At 36.0% G+C, this 18,563-nt stretch overlaps 4 protein-coding genes across 7 annotated transcripts; 2 read left to right on the forward strand and 2 right to left on the reverse strand.

Moving 5' to 3' along the window:
• Window positions 1-2,171: 2,171 nt before the first annotated feature.
• Window positions 2,172-8,343, forward strand: LOC125194328 (autophagy-related protein 18f-like). 3 transcript variants are annotated; one of them, XM_048092494.2, is made up of 9 exons: window positions 2,172-3,020; window positions 4,845-5,306; window positions 5,415-5,679; window positions 5,767-5,834; window positions 5,956-6,171; window positions 6,247-7,077; window positions 7,173-7,336; window positions 7,520-7,916; window positions 8,065-8,343. In XM_048092494.2, the coding sequence occupies exons 1-8, from the start codon at window positions 2,799-2,801 to the stop codon at window positions 7,884-7,886; spliced, it is 2,595 nt and encodes an 864-aa protein (XP_047948451.1). In that variant the 5' UTR covers window positions 2,172-2,798; the 3' UTR covers window positions 7,887-7,916; window positions 8,065-8,343. The 3 variants fall into 3 exon arrangements, with proteins under 3 accessions (XP_047948451.1, XP_047948449.1, XP_047948450.1); XM_048092492.2 differs by having other exon boundaries at window positions 5,415-5,834; XM_048092493.2 differs by having other exon boundaries at window positions 5,415-5,834; window positions 7,176-7,336.
• Window positions 8,344-10,460: 2,117 nt separating this feature from the next.
• Window positions 10,461-13,177, forward strand: GAUT12 (galacturonosyltransferase 12). Of its 2 annotated transcripts, XM_048089318.2 has the most exons (6): window positions 10,477-11,021; window positions 11,165-11,220; window positions 11,351-11,497; window positions 11,595-12,185; window positions 12,288-12,590; window positions 12,688-13,177. In XM_048089318.2, exons 1-6 carry the CDS (start codon window positions 10,811-10,813, stop codon window positions 12,970-12,972), a joined length of 1,593 nt encoding a protein of 530 aa, XP_047945275.1. In that variant the 5' UTR covers window positions 10,477-10,810; the 3' UTR covers window positions 12,973-13,177. The 2 variants fall into 2 exon arrangements, with proteins under 2 accessions (XP_088913765.1, XP_047945275.1); XM_089057639.1 differs by having other exon boundaries at window positions 10,461-11,021; window positions 11,595-12,590.
• A 77-nt stretch (window positions 13,178-13,254) lies between these two features.
• Window positions 13,255-14,425, reverse strand: LOC125191894 (plant/protein (DUF1995)). Its single transcript, XM_048089319.2, has one exon. It carries the CDS (start codon window positions 14,401-14,403, stop codon window positions 13,393-13,395), a length of 1,011 nt encoding a protein of 336 aa, XP_047945276.1. The 5' UTR covers window positions 14,404-14,425; the 3' UTR covers window positions 13,255-13,392.
• Window positions 14,426-14,563: 138 nt separating this feature from the next.
• On the reverse strand, window positions 14,564-17,611 carry LOC125191895 (transcription factor ILR3-like). Its single transcript, XM_048089320.2, has 5 exons — window positions 17,366-17,611; window positions 15,515-15,583; window positions 15,348-15,425; window positions 15,102-15,264; window positions 14,564-14,998 (listed from the first exon to the last, which is right to left on the reverse strand). The coding sequence occupies exons 1-5, from the start codon at window positions 17,476-17,478 to the stop codon at window positions 14,729-14,731; spliced, it is 693 nt and encodes a 230-aa protein (XP_047945277.1). The 5' UTR covers window positions 17,479-17,611; the 3' UTR covers window positions 14,564-14,728.
• Between the last annotated feature and the right edge of the window lie 952 nt (window positions 17,612-18,563).

Here is an 18,563-nt window from a genome sequence, read left to right on the forward strand (position 1 = left end):
TGAGAGGAAGAGGAAGGAAGAAGATGAAACTGAAGTGTAAAAATAATTAGGGAATTAATTAGGAGTAAAAAATCAGAATTAAAAGTTTAATTTGGTCAAAATCGCGATTAAACCCGTTGACCATTAGTTTTTAACTGAAATGTTGACGGAGGACTAAAATGATCAAATTTTAAAAGTTTAATTTGGTCAAAATCGCGATTAAACCCGTTGATCGTTAGTTTTTAACTGAAATGTTGACGGAGGACTAAAATGATCAAATTTTCATATGTTCGGGACCACAAAATCCAAAATATAATGTTTAGGACCAAAAACGTAAAATGGTTATATGTTTAGAACCAATTTTGGCCTTTAATCTTTAGATAATTGTCATTATAATTTTCAGATATTTAAAAATCATGACTTCGTAAAATGAACACGGATGATTGACCAGATCCAATTTTTTAACCAATTTAAATTTTTGACAGAAAAATGAACTTTAATACTCTAACTTAGTTGCATTTTCCTATATTTCATTGAGCTATTATTTTTTAAGTTTTCATTTACCACTACTTTTAGTTGAGTTCAGCACAGTTCTCTTTAAAGTAAAAAAAAATTAGTAAAAGAAATAATAAAATATAAGTCTTACTTTAATATAATAAAAAATAGGTGAAAAAATAACTTATAATATTTATAAATATTCCAACCAAAACTTTAACTTCTAAAGTGAAGCATTTAAAAATGATAAATTAGGAATGCAAAAGTGGGATTGAGGAAGGTCTTTTTTTTTTACAAATGTACCAACATAAATTTTGGCGCATGTCAATATTTTAGGCCATCTCCAACCATTTAAATCAAATTCAAACTCAAAATAAAATACCATATCCATTTACTTTAGATACTTTTCAATAACACCTACATATTCATTTAAATTACACATTAATCCCATAACCTTATATTAAAATTTTAAATTAAATTAAATAATAAAATAATTTTCTTATTATAAATTAAATATGCTTTATATTAAAAAATACACTAACTTGAAAATTAAATTAATATAAACTTCACATACTATGGTAATATTAAAACATAAATGAAAACATATTTAAAAATATACAATTAAAAAAACATACCAAAATATGGATATAAAATTAAAAAAATTAAAGACTCGAAATTTGTGTTTGTTCCCACAACTGATCAACCAGTGCAAGTCCAGATGAACATTTTATTTCTTTTTGCGTCATATCAAGTCAAATACTTTTGAAACTGGACATCTTCATTTGTTATTGTAATTTTTTTCATGTTTTAATCACATAATTAAATAATAATGGATCGATTTGCAATATCTCATAAGTTTTTGCAGAAGTGCCATATTTGGTGTAAATTCGTAGAAAATACCAAAAATGAGTTTGAGTTTGGTGTATGGTTGAAGATGATTTTTACGCCAAAAATGGATTTTGGTGTATGATTAGAGTTGGTTTAAGGGCAATAAAATACTCCATGTCCCATAAAAATAGCAATTTGAAGTTGGTATAAATTTTAAAATAATTGATAAATTAGAAGATAAGTAGAAAAAATAGTTAGAAATTATGTAGTGAATGATGAGACCCATAAATGTAAAGTAAAAGAAATGAAAAAATGTGAATACTAAGAATTTTAAAGTTAATCATCCAAATTTTAAATTTCAAAATTACCTCAATATTTTTTGTAATTTTTTTTAATATAGTTTATAGTGTTTAACTATTTATTACTAATATTGTAAATTTTGAGGAAAAACGACATCACATGCTGTAGCTCTGCCTCCAAATTGCGATGCCAACCTACGACTTGATGGCCGAACACTACAACGATTTAAAATATTTTACACCGAAATTGTAAAAAGCTCATACTGTGATGAAACTCCGATACCCCTAAAATTTAACAAATCCATCAATTTTTGGCCAAAAAAAAAGTAATTCATAATGTTTAGGACTCAATTGCAGACAAAACAAATATTTTGACAAAAATTGGACTAGTTTCTCCATTTTAAGGATCAAAAGTGTTAATTAATAGAAGAGTGATTTAATTCAAAATCAGAATATCTATTTTACCAGCAGTGAAAAAGTTTTTACCGTGGTGGAGAACACTGTCGTTTCTAAATTCATAAAATTTTCAAAAAAATAAAATAAAATGAAAATCGAGAATTTAGATACAGAGTCATGCGGCAAATTTCTCTCTCTAGAGTTACGAGATTCTCGCGATACACAAATCTTTTTTCTCTCTCACCTCAATCTCTGAATATCATCGAAACCCTTGAGAATTTAATTTGTATAAAAAACTTTTCAAAATTCTTGATTCAAATTTGTATATATCAACCTCGTATTCTTTGTATTATAAATTGTCAATAGAAATTCTTTGATTTTTTTCCTATAATTTTGTTGGTCATAGATATAGGTAGAAACAACTGTAGAGAAAAAAGAAAAAAAAGAGAACACACGCAACAAAGGAGTTTTTTGAGGGATTTTGTTGTGTGATGTAGTTGAACCTGTATGCATACCGCCGCTTTTGAATTATTTCGGCAAGTAGTGACTAGTGGTTGTGATAAATGTGAAGAAGCGAAATAACAAGTGCAGTCGAACCATCTTTAATTTTTTTTGTTTCGATTTGCATGATTATTGGATGGATTTTGAGGTGTAAACCGTTGAAGCAGACACCTGTAAGTCGAGGGCTTTGATCATCACTGTGAGTTTTAATTTTCATTGCTGGAGGTTGTGATCATTAGAGTGGTTGAGCATCTATGCGCGGTTTTTTTGTTGTGGGGATTGGCTTTCTTTCATTTGGGGATGAGGAATGATAGCCAGAAAAGTGGTGATGGTGGATCAGTGGTGCCGCGGGGTAGAGTTAATAACGGGATACTTCCCAATTTTAGGACCTTTTCGAGCTACCTTAAGATTGTTTCTTCTGGTGCCTCTACCGTTGCTTCCACTGTGAGGTCTGCTGCATCTGCAGCTTCAGCCATTGTGGAGAGGGAGAGGGAGAGGGATGGTGACACCAACCATGATCAGGTGAGGCTTTTATAGATTTTTTTTTAATGTTTACATTTTGTTTTTCTGTAGTTTTGGTGTGGTCAAAAGCTTTACATGTTGGAAAAATTATTAATAATTGTAGACGTAGTTGAATGCAAACGATTAATTATCAGATACATAGCCAAGCTGTAACTTTGGCAGGTTGCAGTCTGCTTCCTTTGTGTAACTGTTAGTTTTTAGGATCAAGAGACAAGAATGAAGCAGCATCTAGTGGTTTTGTAATTTTGTTGAAGCATGCATACATGCATTCAAAGCAGTTTCATTTCCGTGTGTTGTATATAGATGCTACCGCCATGTCCTGAGAATTGATTTGGGCATGCATGGGTGTTTTCCAATTTTTGAACATGTTTATTTCTGTGTTGAATATCATTCTCTACAAGTACATGAACATACCGTTGAAGAAATGATCTCTTGGAAGATATGAATACTGATGTTAATTTTTATGCTATTTAAATTACCCACCAAAGAAAAAGAAGAAATTGAAAAGGAAAAAGAAAAATGCCCAAAAAACTATTTTGGCCTCCATAGGTTCCATTTGCAGCAATCTTACTCGATTTTCTGTTATGCTGTCGTTTATGTATGTACCTTAAGGTTTATTCTTTACTGCAAAATTTTTTGCCATCGTCATCCGCAATGCTGTGGGTCAATTTGTTTTTTTTTTCAATTGGGCCGAGAGGAACGGTAAGCTGTAGATATGATAAACTTACCTTTTTGTTCAGTTTTGCGGTTGTAGTGTTTTGCAGTCTACGAGTGGCTAAAGTAATTCCATTTGTATGATTTGACTTGTCCAAACCTGCTGTTTTTCTCTGAGTAGTTTGGAAATTCATGCTTTTTCTTGTTTTTGCGGCTGGTTGGGCAGGTGGAACTTCTGTTGTCATCTGAATTATTCATAAAGCATTTGTCGACCGTTATATAATTTTTGTCGTTAACTAGATTTCCAAAATTGTTGCGACACTAGTGCTTATTTAAGGGTATAATAATAATCCCGGGCTTTGTCGGATCGTATTTAATAGTAAATCTAATTTTATTAGAATTAGGTTAAATCTCTTGATCTGATACTGATTGTTATAATTACTTTAATTAAAATTCTATGGTAACTTGCTGTTCTCATGTAGCTATTAGAAAAAGTTATGATTGTTCAGATTTTCCAATTATGCAGGCTTATTTTTATTCAGTATTATCCGAGATAAAAAAAATTCAAGAAATTTATTTTCTAGCCAGAAGTAGATCCAAAATTAAGATACGGAATGAAAAATATGAAAATAAGCTTCAGTGGATCCCTCTTGGTCCTGTTTAGTCGTCTTTGTTTCGAAGCTGTTTCTGTTTGTTTCTTTATCTCTTGATTCGAGTGTCCGATTGTGAAATTCTTGATTTTCAAGAATCAAAATATAGCTGCTACACCAACACTGGGTGCAAAGAACCAGCCAGACTGCTCTTGTCTTGTTTGTTTAGATGTTTTATATCTACTATATTATAGAATATGGGACTTGATCATTTGTTAATGAATAGTTTTGAGTTACTTTAGGAATAAGTTGTGAGGCTCCAATTTGAAAGTCAATGTCAAATCTGTTAATCCTAACACAATTTGTTCTGGAATGACCTACTCTTTTTTTTAAGTTGTCACCATGATTACATAGGATGCCATCTCTAGGATTTCCATGCCAATATTTCTTAATTTCTCTTAACATCGATCTCAATCTCATCCTCTTTTTTCTAAAAGTCAGTGGTCTTGGGTTTTATATTAGCGGAGATTGTTTTCTGGTAAAAGTAACTTAATTATCTTTTACATATTCTGAATTCGAGGTTTCCTGGGCCGGGTTTGACAAACTAGAGCTCGAAAAAGATAATTCACGCCGAGTGCTCTTGCTGGGCTTCAGTTATAGATTTCAGATCTGGGATGTTGAAGATGGTGATAATGTGCATAATATAGTTTCAAGGCATGATGGCCCTGTTTCATTTATGCAAGTGCTACCAAAACCTCTAGCGTCAAACCAACCTGGGGACAAATTTGCGGACAGTCGCCCATTGCTAGTTATTTGTACTGATGGATCCTTCTCTGGAGATATTAAAGTTCATGACAGATCAGCTCCTAGTAATGAGATGGGCCAACAATGCAATGGTTCAGTTAATGGTACTTGTATCCCAACGGTGGTTTGCTTTTATTCCTTCAAATCTCGGTCGTATGTACATCTCTTAAGATTTCGGTCTGTCGTCCATTTACTGCGATGCAGTTCTCGTGTTATTGCTGTCTTACAATCAAATCAGGTGTGTTCCACAACTTCTACTCAGCCAAAGCTTTCTTGATTTTGTATGTTAAGCTGCAAGCATATTCTCCTTGGTCTTTCTTTTGAATGTGATGTGATTTTGTTGCAGATACATTGTCTTAATGCTTCTTCACTTGAGAGAGAATATACAGTTCTTACAAATCCAGTGCCAACTGTATCTGGAAATATAGGTGTTGGACCACTTGCTGTGGGACCCCGGTGGATAGCTTACAGTGGGAGCCAAGTTGCAATTTCCAGTGCTCGCCGTGTGAGTCCTCAACATGTAACTCCTTCACCAAGTTTACTTTCTCACTCCTCAAGTGGAAGTCTTGTTGGACATCTTGCGCGAGAGTCAAGCAAACAGCTTGCTGCTGGTATTGTTACTTTGGGTGATATGGGGTATAAGAAGCTATCAAGGTACTATTCTGAGCTGTATCCTGAAACCAACAATTTTCAATCAGGGAGTGGTCGTCTGAAGGTCAACGGCATTGCTGATGGACATTCACCTGATGATGACAATGTTGGGATGGTATGCTGTATTAAGTTCATATCTAATAAGTCTCTTGGGAACTGGTTTAGGTGGATCTTTCTGCAGTGATATGCAATGCTTGCACCTTTTTTTTTTATAGTTTTTGCTTTTTCATATACAGGTGGTCGTCAGAGATATTGTCAACAAAGATGTAATAGCCCAGTTCAAGGCACATAAAAGCCCCATTTCGTCGTTGTGCTTTGATCCAAGTGGTCTTCACTTAGTGACTGCCTCAGTTCAGGGTCACAACATTAATGTCTTTCGGATTATGCCTGGCTCATCTGGAGCTGCTTCTCATGTCCATCTTTATAGGCTGCAACGTGGTCTGACCAACGCTGTAAGATGGGCCCTTCTTTAATGTTGCAAACTTCTTTAGAGTACAAATTCTAATACATTGTTATTGCCTTTTCAGGTTATACAGGACATAAGTTTTAGTAGTGACAGCCAATGGATTGTGATCAGTTCCTTAAGAGGGACAAGTCATATTTTTGCTATCTCTCTCTCAGGGGGATTAGTTAGTTTGCGGTCTACTGATTCTTATTCTAGTGCAAGAAACAGGGTATCTAGCTTGATGACAAAGCCTGCAGTTCATGGATCACCAAATTCAGGATTGCAGGTGCTGACTCAACAAACCATCTGTGCATCAGGTCCCCCAGTTAACCTTAATGCTGTCAGCCGAATAAGAAATGGAAGTAATGGTTGGAGAAATACAGTAAGCGGTGCTGCTGCAGCTGCAACTGGGCGGTCTAGCTCACTATCTGGTGCAGTCGCATCTGTTTTCCACAACTGCAAGGACGATGGTATCTATGGAGACCAGAGTTTGCTGATGAAAAATTATTACATGCTTGTTTTCTCTCCATCTGGATGTGTGATACAGTATGTTCTGCACTTTTGTCCTACTCTGGATGGCGCGATGGCTTCGCCTGGAGCAAGTCTCACTTCTGAATCTGGTATTGATAATGATGCAAGAGTGATGGTTGAGGCAATGCAGAAATGGAATATTTGTCAAAAACATAACCGAAAGGAACATGGAGATAACATTGACATGCATGGTGAAAATGGGAACTCAGATAGCAGTAAAGTATATCCGGAAATAACGAAACATGAAAATGGCGCATTTTCTAAATTTTCTTGTTCAACAAAAAATAAAAATATAATTTCTGAAGAAAAACATCATATGTATATATCTGAAGCGGAACTTCAAATGCATCAAAAGCAGAACCTGGTGTGGACCAGACCTGGGGTACGCCCTTGTTATTTTGAATTTGAGTTACTGATGTTTTAAGTTAGAAATTAGGCTAGTCGTGCTAATATCATCTTCTTTCATATGCGCGGCAGCAGATTTATTTTCAGTCGATGCAGAATGTTGATCTAGCTGAAGGTGATCATGGTGGAGAAATTGAAATCGAAAGATTCCCTGTTCGTATGCTTGGAGCAAGGTCAAAAGACTTAGTTCCAGTTTACGATTATCTTCAAAATTCCAAAGTTCAACGCGGGGGGAGGTATGTTTGAAACCTAAAGATTTGTGTGCCTAAATGATAGATCTGGTCCTGTATATTGTTTTGCCTATATAATTAATGTGGCCTTAATTGGGTTTTGCTTGGTGGAACCTCATTTCTGGGAGGCAGAATTATAGCCTTGATATGCTTCTGTATTTTTGTTTTAATTTTCTGTTTCTGTTTCAGGATTTCTACGAGTAGTCTAGACATTAATGGCCACTTTCAGCCTCAGGCATCTAATTCCTTCGAGTATGGGACGACTCCTGGCAGGCATCTTTTGGGTTCTCTTGATTCTATTACCAACTGTGGGTCTGGAAGGGAGAATGAATCAGACAATGGTCTCGAAGCAAACGGTGAAGATGGTCTCCAGATGTTAATTGAATCTAGCAGGGGACATGTAAATAACAATGATACCCCAACAACTGACACCGAGCAAGAGGAGACTGTATATACTAGAGCAAACACTGAGGGGGATAGCCAACTTGGATCTGTAAATAATATAGATGGCTTGAACATGAAAAACCAGTTTGAAGAAGATGACGGGTTTTACTGAGGTAATTCCTCCAGTCCTGCCCAGCATCAGGTATGTCATCAAGATTTGTGCTTGTGTGTTTAAATTTGATTTCTCTGCGGCCCCATCATGTTGATCCATCTCACGCTGGAATTAATAACGGGGAATTGTTGGGGAGATGAGGCTCGACTTGATTAATCTTTACTGTTGTGTCCCTCAGGTGTGGTGATATTCTTTTATTATCTCAAAAAAATGGTTGTGGGCGGAATAGACATATACAGTGAGAAGCAAACACTAGATGTTTTGAATTGATTGTGGAAGTGTGCACCTTTTGTCATTTTACATTCTGTGACAGCAGATGTGAAGAAAATTTATCAGGTCATAATCTCAATAATAGCCGCCTGCTAAAATATGCATGTATACTTCATGTTTGCAATGTATTGCTATCTTCTCTATTTCGTATTTTCGTTCATATGAAAATATTAAGGAATTTAATTCATTTTCACGTCTCTTGTGGTTGGAAGGTGTGACTTTTACGATAACCTTATAACCATGTTTTTGTTTTAGATTTTTTTCCAATGTTGGATATGATGTGGATCTTGTTTATTGGGAGTTTGTCATTTTCTCTACACCACATGAAAAGAATTGGAGATGGGATCATGATAGTATTGCCGTTGTGTTTCATGACCCGATAGAGGAAATATTTTTTTTATCAAAGAAGAGAAATATAATACTACTACTATTTGCTTATTGAAATGTAAAAAAAAAGGTAATGTTTGTAATATATCACATTCTCGGTTGAAATGTTTCTCTCTTGATTAAGTAGGTGGCCACTGTGAGTCTTTCTTGGTTGAAAAACAAAGTATGATTCGATGTTTTATTTTCAATAGCAATAGCAATCAACGGGGTGTCATACTTCCACATTTCGAATTTGTTTTGATATAGTACATTGCTATCAAATGTGCGTGTCAATAATAATTAAAGATAATACAATAAAAACGACACACGCCATTAATCATGAGTGAAATCTTTTACATGTAATGTGGTATTCAAGAAAAGTATTGGTTGAATATTGTGATTAGTGATTGATTCCAAATTGGGCATATACTAATTTGCACTTGTAATGAGTCATTTATGCAACTGTAGTCCAAGTGCCTTTATTTATAATTCTTTGTTACATTGAAAGATAATGTGAGATTAAGCCTTAAGATGGATTCTAAAGGCACGACTTTGAGGAATGTTGAAGAAGGTTAGGCCAACATTATACGTCATTATAAATTATAAATAAGGTGGGGGCTCTTGTTGGTGGAGGTATAATAAGGGGAAAAAAGAGGTAAAGCAAACGTAACGAATTCAACGTGTTTTATTATTTAATTTACTTAGTTTTTGTCAGGAAATTCCAAATTAAAGCTAAAAATTGGATTGCAGATGCATAAACAGTATTATAAACTGTATAAGCTATCGTTAATCTTACTGAAATTGTCTTAATTATCTTTAGCTCTTACTAAGCTGATGGAAATGAAGACCAAATCATCTGAAGATTAAGAGGGGCTGAAATGAGATATAAAGGGAAAAAAAATGGCTGCAAAGGATTGATATGAAAGGATGAAGAGAATGTAAAAATAAGGAATAAAAGTAATATTTACATGAACATTCAATTTAGATTAGGTGGTGTTCCCTTGTTCGCTTTCTTAAATAAAGTAATAGTTGTAAAATATAGTATAGATAAGTTAAAGATACATTTGTTTATGACTAATTAGTGTTGCATCTTATTTTATGGTTTGGCTCGTTGAATTTTATTTAAGATTAAATTAATATTAGATTTTATACTGTTGGTTAATTATATCTAGATTTAAAAAATAGAACAATTAAAATTGTTTAAAATATAGCAAATACTATGTATACGATTTTTTGTAGATGTGGTACTAATTTTTTTAATATGCACATTTTTTTTCGAACATAAAAAAATAGATTCAATGAAGCCCCTACCAACGTGATTTTTTTTTACGAAACAAAATAAATTTGAATTTAACTATTACTCTATAGTAGTATTATACTTTTTAATGATAACTACTAGTAGGTGTGTGATCAAATACTAACTAAGTTATGGTAATAACTAATAACTAATATCAATTTTGTATGTTAAAAACATCAACACAAAGACATAAATTTATCAATCTTCTTGTGCTGATAAACTTATATCTTTGTGTTGACATTTTAAATTTACATGTTGCATTGATATAATTATGTCTTTGTGTTGATAATTTTAATGCACAATATTAAAAGTTATTAGTTATTACTGTAAATTAGTTAGCACACTAACGCAACCCACTAGTACTAAATTGAGCTAGTACTTGCATTAGATCGAATACATATTATACATGGTCATTACTATATGACTATACAATTGAATCAACAATACCAATCATCCTAAATACTTAAAAATGGAAAGAAAGAAATATTAAGATAAAATAAACGAAGCTATGAAGACGTCTTTTTCCATTTCGGAAACTATGTTATATCACAGCCCACAAACAATAGTAATTTCTGAAATATACTTGATGTGGTGGCAAAGTGAGCTGCACCAAACAACATAACTTCATCTTCCTTAATATACCTTTCCATCAATCTAACATTAATTTTTTTTTTTAGAAAAAAAGCTCATTCTTTTCCAATCCAACCCTCCCTTGTTGAATACTACATTACAAATTCTCAGTCTGCAGTCATTTTCCTCCAAACAACCTCTCTTCACCTTCTCTCTCAAGCCTGCATTTTTGTAGAGTACACAACAAATACACACACATTCAACAATAACCTCTTTCCTAAGCAAGTTTAGGTGGCTGATAGCTACTCCAAACACCCCTCTAACCTTCCTTTTTCATCTCCTTTTTTCTCTTTTCTTTTCACCACATAAGGTTTTCTTGCCTGTGGCATCTTCCTCTCATCTAACTCTGTGGTCTGAGATCATGCAGCTGCACATATCGCCGAGCTTGAGGCACATCACCGTGCTGCCTGCGAAAGGTTTTAGGGAGTTGTGCAAGGTGAAGATCGGATCAAGAAGGTTGTCGTATCGCATGGTTTTCTACTCCCTTTTGTTCATCACCTTTCTTCTTCGTTTCGTGTTCGTGCTCACCGCTGTTGATGCCATTGATGGAGAGAATAAATGCTCCTCCATAGGTATATATATATATATATATACACACACTCTCTTTGCATCAATGCACCCATGGTTTGTTCATGTAGTAATGTAATGAATTTGGAGTTTTGTGTGCTCAAATTTGAGGTCCAAATTCATGTGTGCTGATTGCAATGAAATGCAGGTTGTTTAGGGAAAAGGTTGGGACCAAGAATTCTGGGAAGAAGATATCAACCAAATGTAATTTCTCACCATTTTTCATCAACTTTCTAGGATTATGGTTGGAAATTTCTAATCTGAAAAAAAGGAAAACTGAATGGCCTAAACTGGCATCACAATTAAATGTATTCATGAGATGATTTTTGAGCAGGTGCCTGAAGTGATATACCAAGTGCTAGAAGAAGACACAAATCCAAATGAGGAAGAAATAGGGCCACAAACATTGCAAGAATTTGTTGCAGAAATGAAGAGTGAACTTCCAGATGCCAAGACTTTTGCCATCAAGCTCAAAACCATGGTATATTCCATCTCACCCTAATTCTATATGTATGATTTCACTATAAACAATCCTAGCTGTAGTAATCAAATGATCTCACTCTCTCTCTCTCTTAAAGGTAACATTCCTTGAAGAAAGGACTAGAACTGCAAAGATACAGGAGTACCTCTACCGTCATGTGGCCTCTAGTAGCATCCCGAAACAGCTGCATTGCCTCACTCTCCGGCTGGCCAACGAGCACTCGACCAACGCAAACGCCAGGCTGCAGCTGCCCTCAGCAGAGCTTGTCCCAGCACTTGTAGACAACTCCTTTTTCCACTTCGTCCTCGCCTCAGACAATGTCCTGGCTGCCTCTGTGGTTGCATTGTCGCTAGTACAAAACTCGATGCAACCTGAGAAGGTCGTCCTGCATGTCATAACCGACAGGAAGACTTACGCCCCAATGCAAGCTTGGTTCTCGCTGCACCCCCTGGTGCCCGCCATCATTGAAGTCAAGGCACTCCACCAATTCGACTGGTTTGCAAAGGGGAAGGTCCCGGTGTTGGAAGCCATGGAGAAGGATCAGAAGGTGCGTGCACAGTTCAGGGGAGGGTCATCGGCCATCGTGGCTAACAACACTGAGAAACCTAAAGTCATCGCTGCAAAACTGCAGGCGCTCAGCCCCAAATACAACTCACTCATGAACCACATTCGTATAAATTTGCCAGAGGTCCGATTTCAAACTCATATACTGAAGTATAGGATCATTTCCAAGTCGATGTGGAACTGGTACACTATGGAAATCTCAAATATGTGCTTTATTTATCTGCAGATGTTTCCTAGTTTAAACAAAGTGGTGTTCTTAGACGATGACATCGTCATTCAGACAGACCTTGCACCTCTGTGGGATATCGACATGAACGGGAAGGTGAATGGGGCGGTGGAGACATGTAGAGGGGAGGACATATATGTGATGTCAAAGAAATTTAAAAGCTATCTCAACTTTTCTCACCCTCTCATTGCAAGCAACTTTGATCCTAATGAGTGTGCATGGGCTTATGGTATGAACATTTTTGATCTAGAGCAATGGAGGAATACAAACATCAGCCAAACATACTACTACTGGATTGAAGAGGTAAGTAAAATTCCAAAACCAAAACATGGTTCTTCTTCAATATCCAAGAATTTATATGAGAAACTAACACACATACACACACATTAATTCTCTGCAGAATCTTAAATCAGACCTAAGTTTATGGCAGCTTGGGACGTTACCTCCTGGGCTGATAGCTTTCCGCGGCCATGTCCACACCATCAATCCGTTTTGGCACATGCTCGGATTAGGATACCAAGACAACACCACCATTGGTGATGTTGAAGCAGCTGGAGTCATCCACTTCAATGGCCGGGCAAAGCCCTGGCTCGACATAGCATTCCCACAGCTGCGGCCTCTTTGGACAAAGTACCTCAACTTCTCTGATAGATTCATCAAGAGCTGCCACATAAGAGCATCTTAGAATGAAATTTGACGTCCCAAAAATGTTTTATCATTCGTTTTGGACCTGTAAATCAGAGAAGGGGAAGCACACATGGATAGTTCTTCATGAGGATTTTCAAGCAGAGAGATGACAGCAGCCAATTTTGGCTTCAAATTTTTCAGAACTCTCCTCTTGCTTCTGAGTTCTTGAATATATCTCAACATATACAATGTTTTTCATTTTATCAATTTTTCCAAAGGAATGATTCATTCCTGTAGAAAGTGTTCATGTGTTGAGATGCAGAATCTCCTAAATTATATATATCCATAATAATCATCTTTCACATTACACAAGAAAACACAATCTTCAATACAAAATCATGCATTGTATCGGTACAAGAATGAAGATCAAACTATCAAGATTCGCATAAAAAATCTCATTGTACAACAATAGCAAACATTACTTCTTCCCAGTCACATTTGATACCAAATCTTTCAAGAACTTGGCAGATTTGGTGACTGGTGAATTGATTGCCATGAGATTGTACAACACGGTCTCAACTTGCACTATCGATGGCCTCGATTTGAAGCTCGAGACCACTCTCATTTCTCCTCCTTCTTCCTCAACTAAAATATTCCATCTCTCACCACTCAAAACCCCATCTCTCACACACTTAAAGATCACACCTTTCCTCTTACTCAAAATGCCCCTAACTTCCAACCCCATGAAAGAATACACAACCTCAAACGATCCCAAAAAGCCACCCATCTCTCCAAAATCAGCCTCCTCATCAAAACTCCACCTAGGATTGAAGATCACCACAGGCCTAGGACTCAAACTGTCACTAACGGTCTTCATGATCGCCAGCTGAGCCGCCTCGGGGGCAAAGAACACCGCCACATCAGCAGAATTCAGCGTTCTGACATCCTCATCAAGAACTGATGACATGTCAATGCTCTGTACGGTAATGTTTGAAGAGCGAGAAGCAAAGGCCTCAGTGGCAGCCTGCATTAAGCCATAGCTAGGCCATAAAAGAAGAATCTTGATTTGTGGGCCTTTTCTTCTGATTGGCATTTCTGCAAATACTTGGAGGGCTAGCTCAGAGAGCGACGCCGGCGAGTCATCCACGACTGGAATCTCGACACGGAGCCTGGGCTGCTTGATCTTCTTCATCTTTCCAGCGAGTTTTGGATTGTTGAGGGGCCTCTCTAAGGTGGATGAGAGAGACGTTTTGGCTTGGAGAATGGCTTCTTCTTTGGTTGCTGGTGGCTTGGGAGATGAGAGAGTGCATTTCGGAGAGATTCTTGATTCATGCTGAGGGCTTTTTTCATGTGTGTAAGAGATTAGTAGGTGGTGTTGAGAGAGATGTTTGGTGAATGAAATTGATGAAGAGGGAGTAGTTTGAAGGTAGTTGTAGTTGAGAGTTGAATTCTTGATGTTTCGGACATGGATTTGGAGTTTGGAAGCCATTTTGGGAGTTGAAGAAAGTAAAAAAACTGGTAATAATCAATAGAAGATAAGCAAGGGACAATATGAGCCTCACAACATGCCACGTGTCAATCCGATATTCGACTTCAAAACTACACTTGTTTTTAAACTACACAGACAAAATCTATACAGATTTACAGCATCAGGAGAAGTAATATCTTCACTATGATAAAAAAAAGTTTGACAAATCACAATCTCTAGTCCAACATTATCCAAGTTGGACAGGTTCAACAAAAAGTAAATAGTCAAGCACATGACAACAATTTAACCACAATAAGAATGCCAACAGAGGGGTTCAACCGCCCTCTTAGGCAACCGGTGGGCGCAGCACATGATCCTGAGACGTATCAACGGCTGCTGGTGGCATGAACTGCCACATGGCGACACCAGGGTAGCTGATGATCGGCACCAGCTTGTTACCACCAGCTTGATTTTGGGCAGCGAATGCGGGTGGGATGCTTGGGGTAGCTGGCAAAAAGCCAGGTTGAGGAGCAATCATTGTCTTAAGCTGCTGCTCCAGCTTCTCCTTCTCCGCCTTTAACCTTTGCTTTTCATCACGAAGCTCATTCTTCTCGGTCTATAAACATCATGGAACAGTATATTATGAGCAACATGATTAACCATATCCAAAAAAAATAACGTGTTCAGATACAATCAAATACTGAAAAAAGGTGCCTTACTTTGAGCTCCTTGATCTTCTCCTGTAGATTCGAATTTGAGTCTTTCAGCTTCTGAGCTTCACTTCTTAACTGAGTTACCATTCGGACAGCATCGATCAAGATGACCGATTTATCAGTTTTAGGAGGCCTCCCTGGCTCAAGAAGAGCACCTAATTCCATGAACCTAGAGAATAGGGCACCAAAGTTAGTGGAGGAAAGAAGCCACAAGGAGAAAAACATCATGGTCAAACAAATGTATACAGTTACTTGTCATTTAGCCTGTCCCTTCGTTGTTTCTCCCTGCATGCTTTGGAGCTTGATATAGCACATGTCTCGGTTCTAGCTCTGTGAAAAATATAAAATGTTAGTGTACTGGAAGAATTAGTTCATCTCGTACAGTACATGTTCGTGAAATTCAAAGGAGAGCTTTATACCTTTTCCTGGACTCTGTTTCCTTATCCTTTTGTGAGTCAGATTCTCCAAATGATCCATCAATTTCAACACTATGAATGAATAAAAAATGCCATAATAAATCAGTAACAAATAAGCAGTGTAAGCCACACGTCTTAAGCAAATAATAATGTATAAAGAGATAGACAAACATCCACAAACACATAAAATAAGTTTCCTTGACATTAATTAAACAGGTCTATAAAGTAAACTTCTATCAAAAATGCCTTTCAACTCATATCCTAAACATATTATCCGTTCAGTAAGTACTCAGCGTTAATTATTTCAATTTCATTTTGGCAGTTGATTTGCAGAAACAAAAGAAGACCCCATTTCCATATTTGTATTGAACCATCAGAACTTCTATAAGGACCGGACCATTCATACAAAAGCAAGCTAATTAGCTAAGAAATTATAAAGCTGCAGCATACAAACAAGATCATTAGGAACCAATAACAGTACGTACCTAAACTCATTGACATATTACAGAATTTTGTAGAAACAATATATTCGAGCTTGAACAAATGACTTGGATTGAATTTTCTATGATGAAACTTACCAATACCAGAAGTAGATAAAAGAAAAAATGGGACAAACACACAGAGAGGAAACAATTCTCAAGCAATGCAGTTGGCTCTTCAAGCGAGTGAGAAACAAACACACCCAGTATTCACATAACATGAACGTATAGTCATAAACCATGGCGAAGTCGTTTCCACAGTGATTCCTATGCCCTCAACGTCCCAACTTAATTCATGTTTGGAGGACAATACTCCAATAGAAGTAAAGACAAAAGTTCAAGTGAACTACTATACTCCCTCAGTCAACAAAAAATATCATGTTTTTCCATGTCGGTCCATCCACCAAAATTAGTCCCTCTCTATGGTAAGTTTCTCTATCTAATAAAACAAATGCATTAGCCAACAATGCAAAGCAAATCATCTATTCTAACAATCATCAATAACACTACAAAAATCTGTATAATCAGTAAACAAATTCACTCAATCAAGAGAATGTCCTTAAATCCATGATTTGGGAAATATAGAAAAAAGTAGTCTAGGCACAGCTGGCCAGTTGGTGGAGTTACCCCAAAAAGTACTCAATGAGCGCTACTAAAGCCTCTTAAAGATAAACGTCCAAGAGCTTCCCAATAAACAACCAATTCTTGAAATTCACCGTCTCAAATTATTAGAACCCAATTTATTACAGTGGTAAATTGGATAACTCTTCGAATAACAAACCATAAAAGTAGAAGAAACAATGCTACTACCAACATCAGATTTCAATTCAACCCGTTCTTTTTTCCTTAATTGGTGTATGCAAGTAGTAGGAGATAGTTGTGAATCGGTGATAATGAAAAATATTACAGTGGGTCCCATAATGTCATTTCTGCATGTGCGGCGAATGGGAAGACTTTGTCAGAGAATCCACTCCAAAAATGAACAAAATCGATAGCAGCCTCAGATAATGGGGTTGGATATAGCAACCGCAAAAACAAAATGAGAACTTTGGACGATTGCTATTGATTTGCGAGGAGAGGACTTAAAAAGAACCAGTAACACCGCCCAAATTTTGGAGTAGACAGATTACTACTCCATACTATTACTATCACAAAATCAAAGTTGGCATTTAATAATTGTTCTTTCTCTAATAGGAGTACTAATTAAACTGGTTTAAATAAGTGACCTACCACTACAAAACTTATTAATGGAGAAAGAAGAAATAAAAGAGGTATAAATAACAAAATTACAAATCTTCAAATCACAGGAGGCAGGAAAAGAAAAGGAAGCAAAGCACCGAACGTAATTTGAAGAATCTGAGTTGAAAAACAGCACCTGGCATTGGTGGAGGCCGGCCAAGAAAATCCGGAATTGGGAGCGGCGAAATTAGCAGTGATGTCCTCGAATCCATAATCGTAGAGCCAATTCGTGTTGTCAGGCGAAACCATCTCGGAAAACAGAAGATCAAATTGAGGGAGGGAGGGAGAAGCAAAGGATTCTTCGGAAAATGAGAATCACGTGTGTTGAAATGGGTTTTATTGGAGGAGTATTAATGTAGTACTATATTTGGATTAAGATGAGTTTTTGATGCAAATGGATTTGCACGTAAGCGTCAAAATTTATAATCAAATAAAAAAATCAAATGAAAAGATTCCCCACGCCAATTGCCAAAATAACAATTGAATAATTAATTCAGATCCTTTTTAATAAAAGCATAATGAAGAGTTGTAATATAGTAAAAAATATCTAATCAAACTTTTTTTTATTAATTTGAGAGCTATAAATAGAAAATTGGTGATTCCTTAAACAAATTGGGTATTTGATCGGTTAAATTTGATGATTACAAATCCATTTCATGTTGGAGTTTTAATCTTATGGCCAATTTATATTTATATCTTTGTCATAAAATTAATATAATTAAGAAATCTATAATATTTTGAGTTATATAGTCGAGAAAGTTGTGGAATACTTGTATAATGTATGGTTCCGCCGATGTTTATTTATATAGTATTTACTATTTCGTGGCATGTGTACGCATATTTGAGTGTATTGCTCAAACCAAAAAAATTTAATCTCTTTCGAATAATATTTTTTTGGTAATAATTTAGATTTGAGTGAAGCACTCAACTTCCACGAAACAATCCACCAACCCACTAAATTTTCTCCAACTTTCTTCAAAAAGAGAGAATATTAATATATATATTCAAAAGGCTAAAAATCAGAATAGTATATATGGTCTAAAAAGGTGTGGTCTTTTTCCACCGAATTTTTTTCGATGTGTTGTTTGAGCTCAAAACTACGAGGATATTGTGTTGGTGAGGATGCTGATGTGTGAAGATCCCATTGGCGGATAATAATCAATATTCCATCACAAGATTGAGCACGAACGAACACAAATCAATAGGAAATACCCCAATTTGTGATATAGACAGACATTCACTTGATTACTCATAGAATACGAAGTCCCACACGTTTTTTTAAAAATAAAATTGACATGGAATGATGTATACCACTTGAACAACTATAAATTGTA

This window comes from Salvia hispanica, chromosome 4, assembly GCF_029641045.1.
Source record: "Salvia hispanica isolate PSC_SH4W2 chromosome 4, Shi_PSC_v1, whole genome shotgun sequence".
NCBI lineage: Eukaryota > Viridiplantae > Streptophyta > Magnoliopsida > Lamiales > Lamiaceae > Salvia > Salvia hispanica.

Bases quoted from the DNA above. Each gene is read 5' to 3' on its own strand.
- LOC125191895 (XM_048089320.2), bottom strand. From the start codon at position 17,478: ATGGTTTCGCCTGACAACACGAATTGGCTCTACGATTATGGATTCGAG. The intron at 15,584-17,365 runs GTGCTGTTTTTC...ATTCATTCATAG, and splicing joins CCGGCCTCCACCAATGCCAG to TGTTGAAATTGATGGATCAT. The intron at 15,426-15,514 runs GTATAAAGCTCT...TATTTTTCACAG, and splicing joins GAAACAGAGTCCAGGAAAAG to AGCTAGAACCGAGACATGTG.
- LOC125191894 (XM_048089319.2), bottom strand. From the start codon at position 14,403: ATGGCTTCCAAACTCCAAATCCATGTCCGAAACATCAAGAATTCAACT.
- GAUT12 (XM_089057639.1), top strand. From the start codon at position 10,811: ATGCAGCTGCACATATCGCCGAGCTTGAGGCACATCACCGTGCTGCCT. The intron at 11,022-11,164 runs GTATATATATAT...AATGAAATGCAG, and splicing joins GAATAAATGCTCCTCCATAG to GTTGTTTAGGGAAAAGGTTG. The intron at 11,221-11,350 runs GTAATTTCTCAC...ATTTTTGAGCAG, and splicing joins GAAGAAGATATCAACCAAAT to GTGCCTGAAGTGATATACCA.
- LOC125194328 (XM_048092492.2), top strand. From the start codon at position 2,799: ATGAGGAATGATAGCCAGAAAAGTGGTGATGGTGGATCAGTGGTGCCG. The intron at 3,021-4,844 runs GTGAGGCTTTTA...TCTGAATTCGAG, and splicing joins GTGACACCAACCATGATCAG to GTTTCCTGGGCCGGGTTTGA. The intron at 5,307-5,414 runs GTGTGTTCCACA...ATTTTGTTGCAG, and splicing joins CTGTCTTACAATCAAATCAG to ATACATTGTCTTAATGCTTC.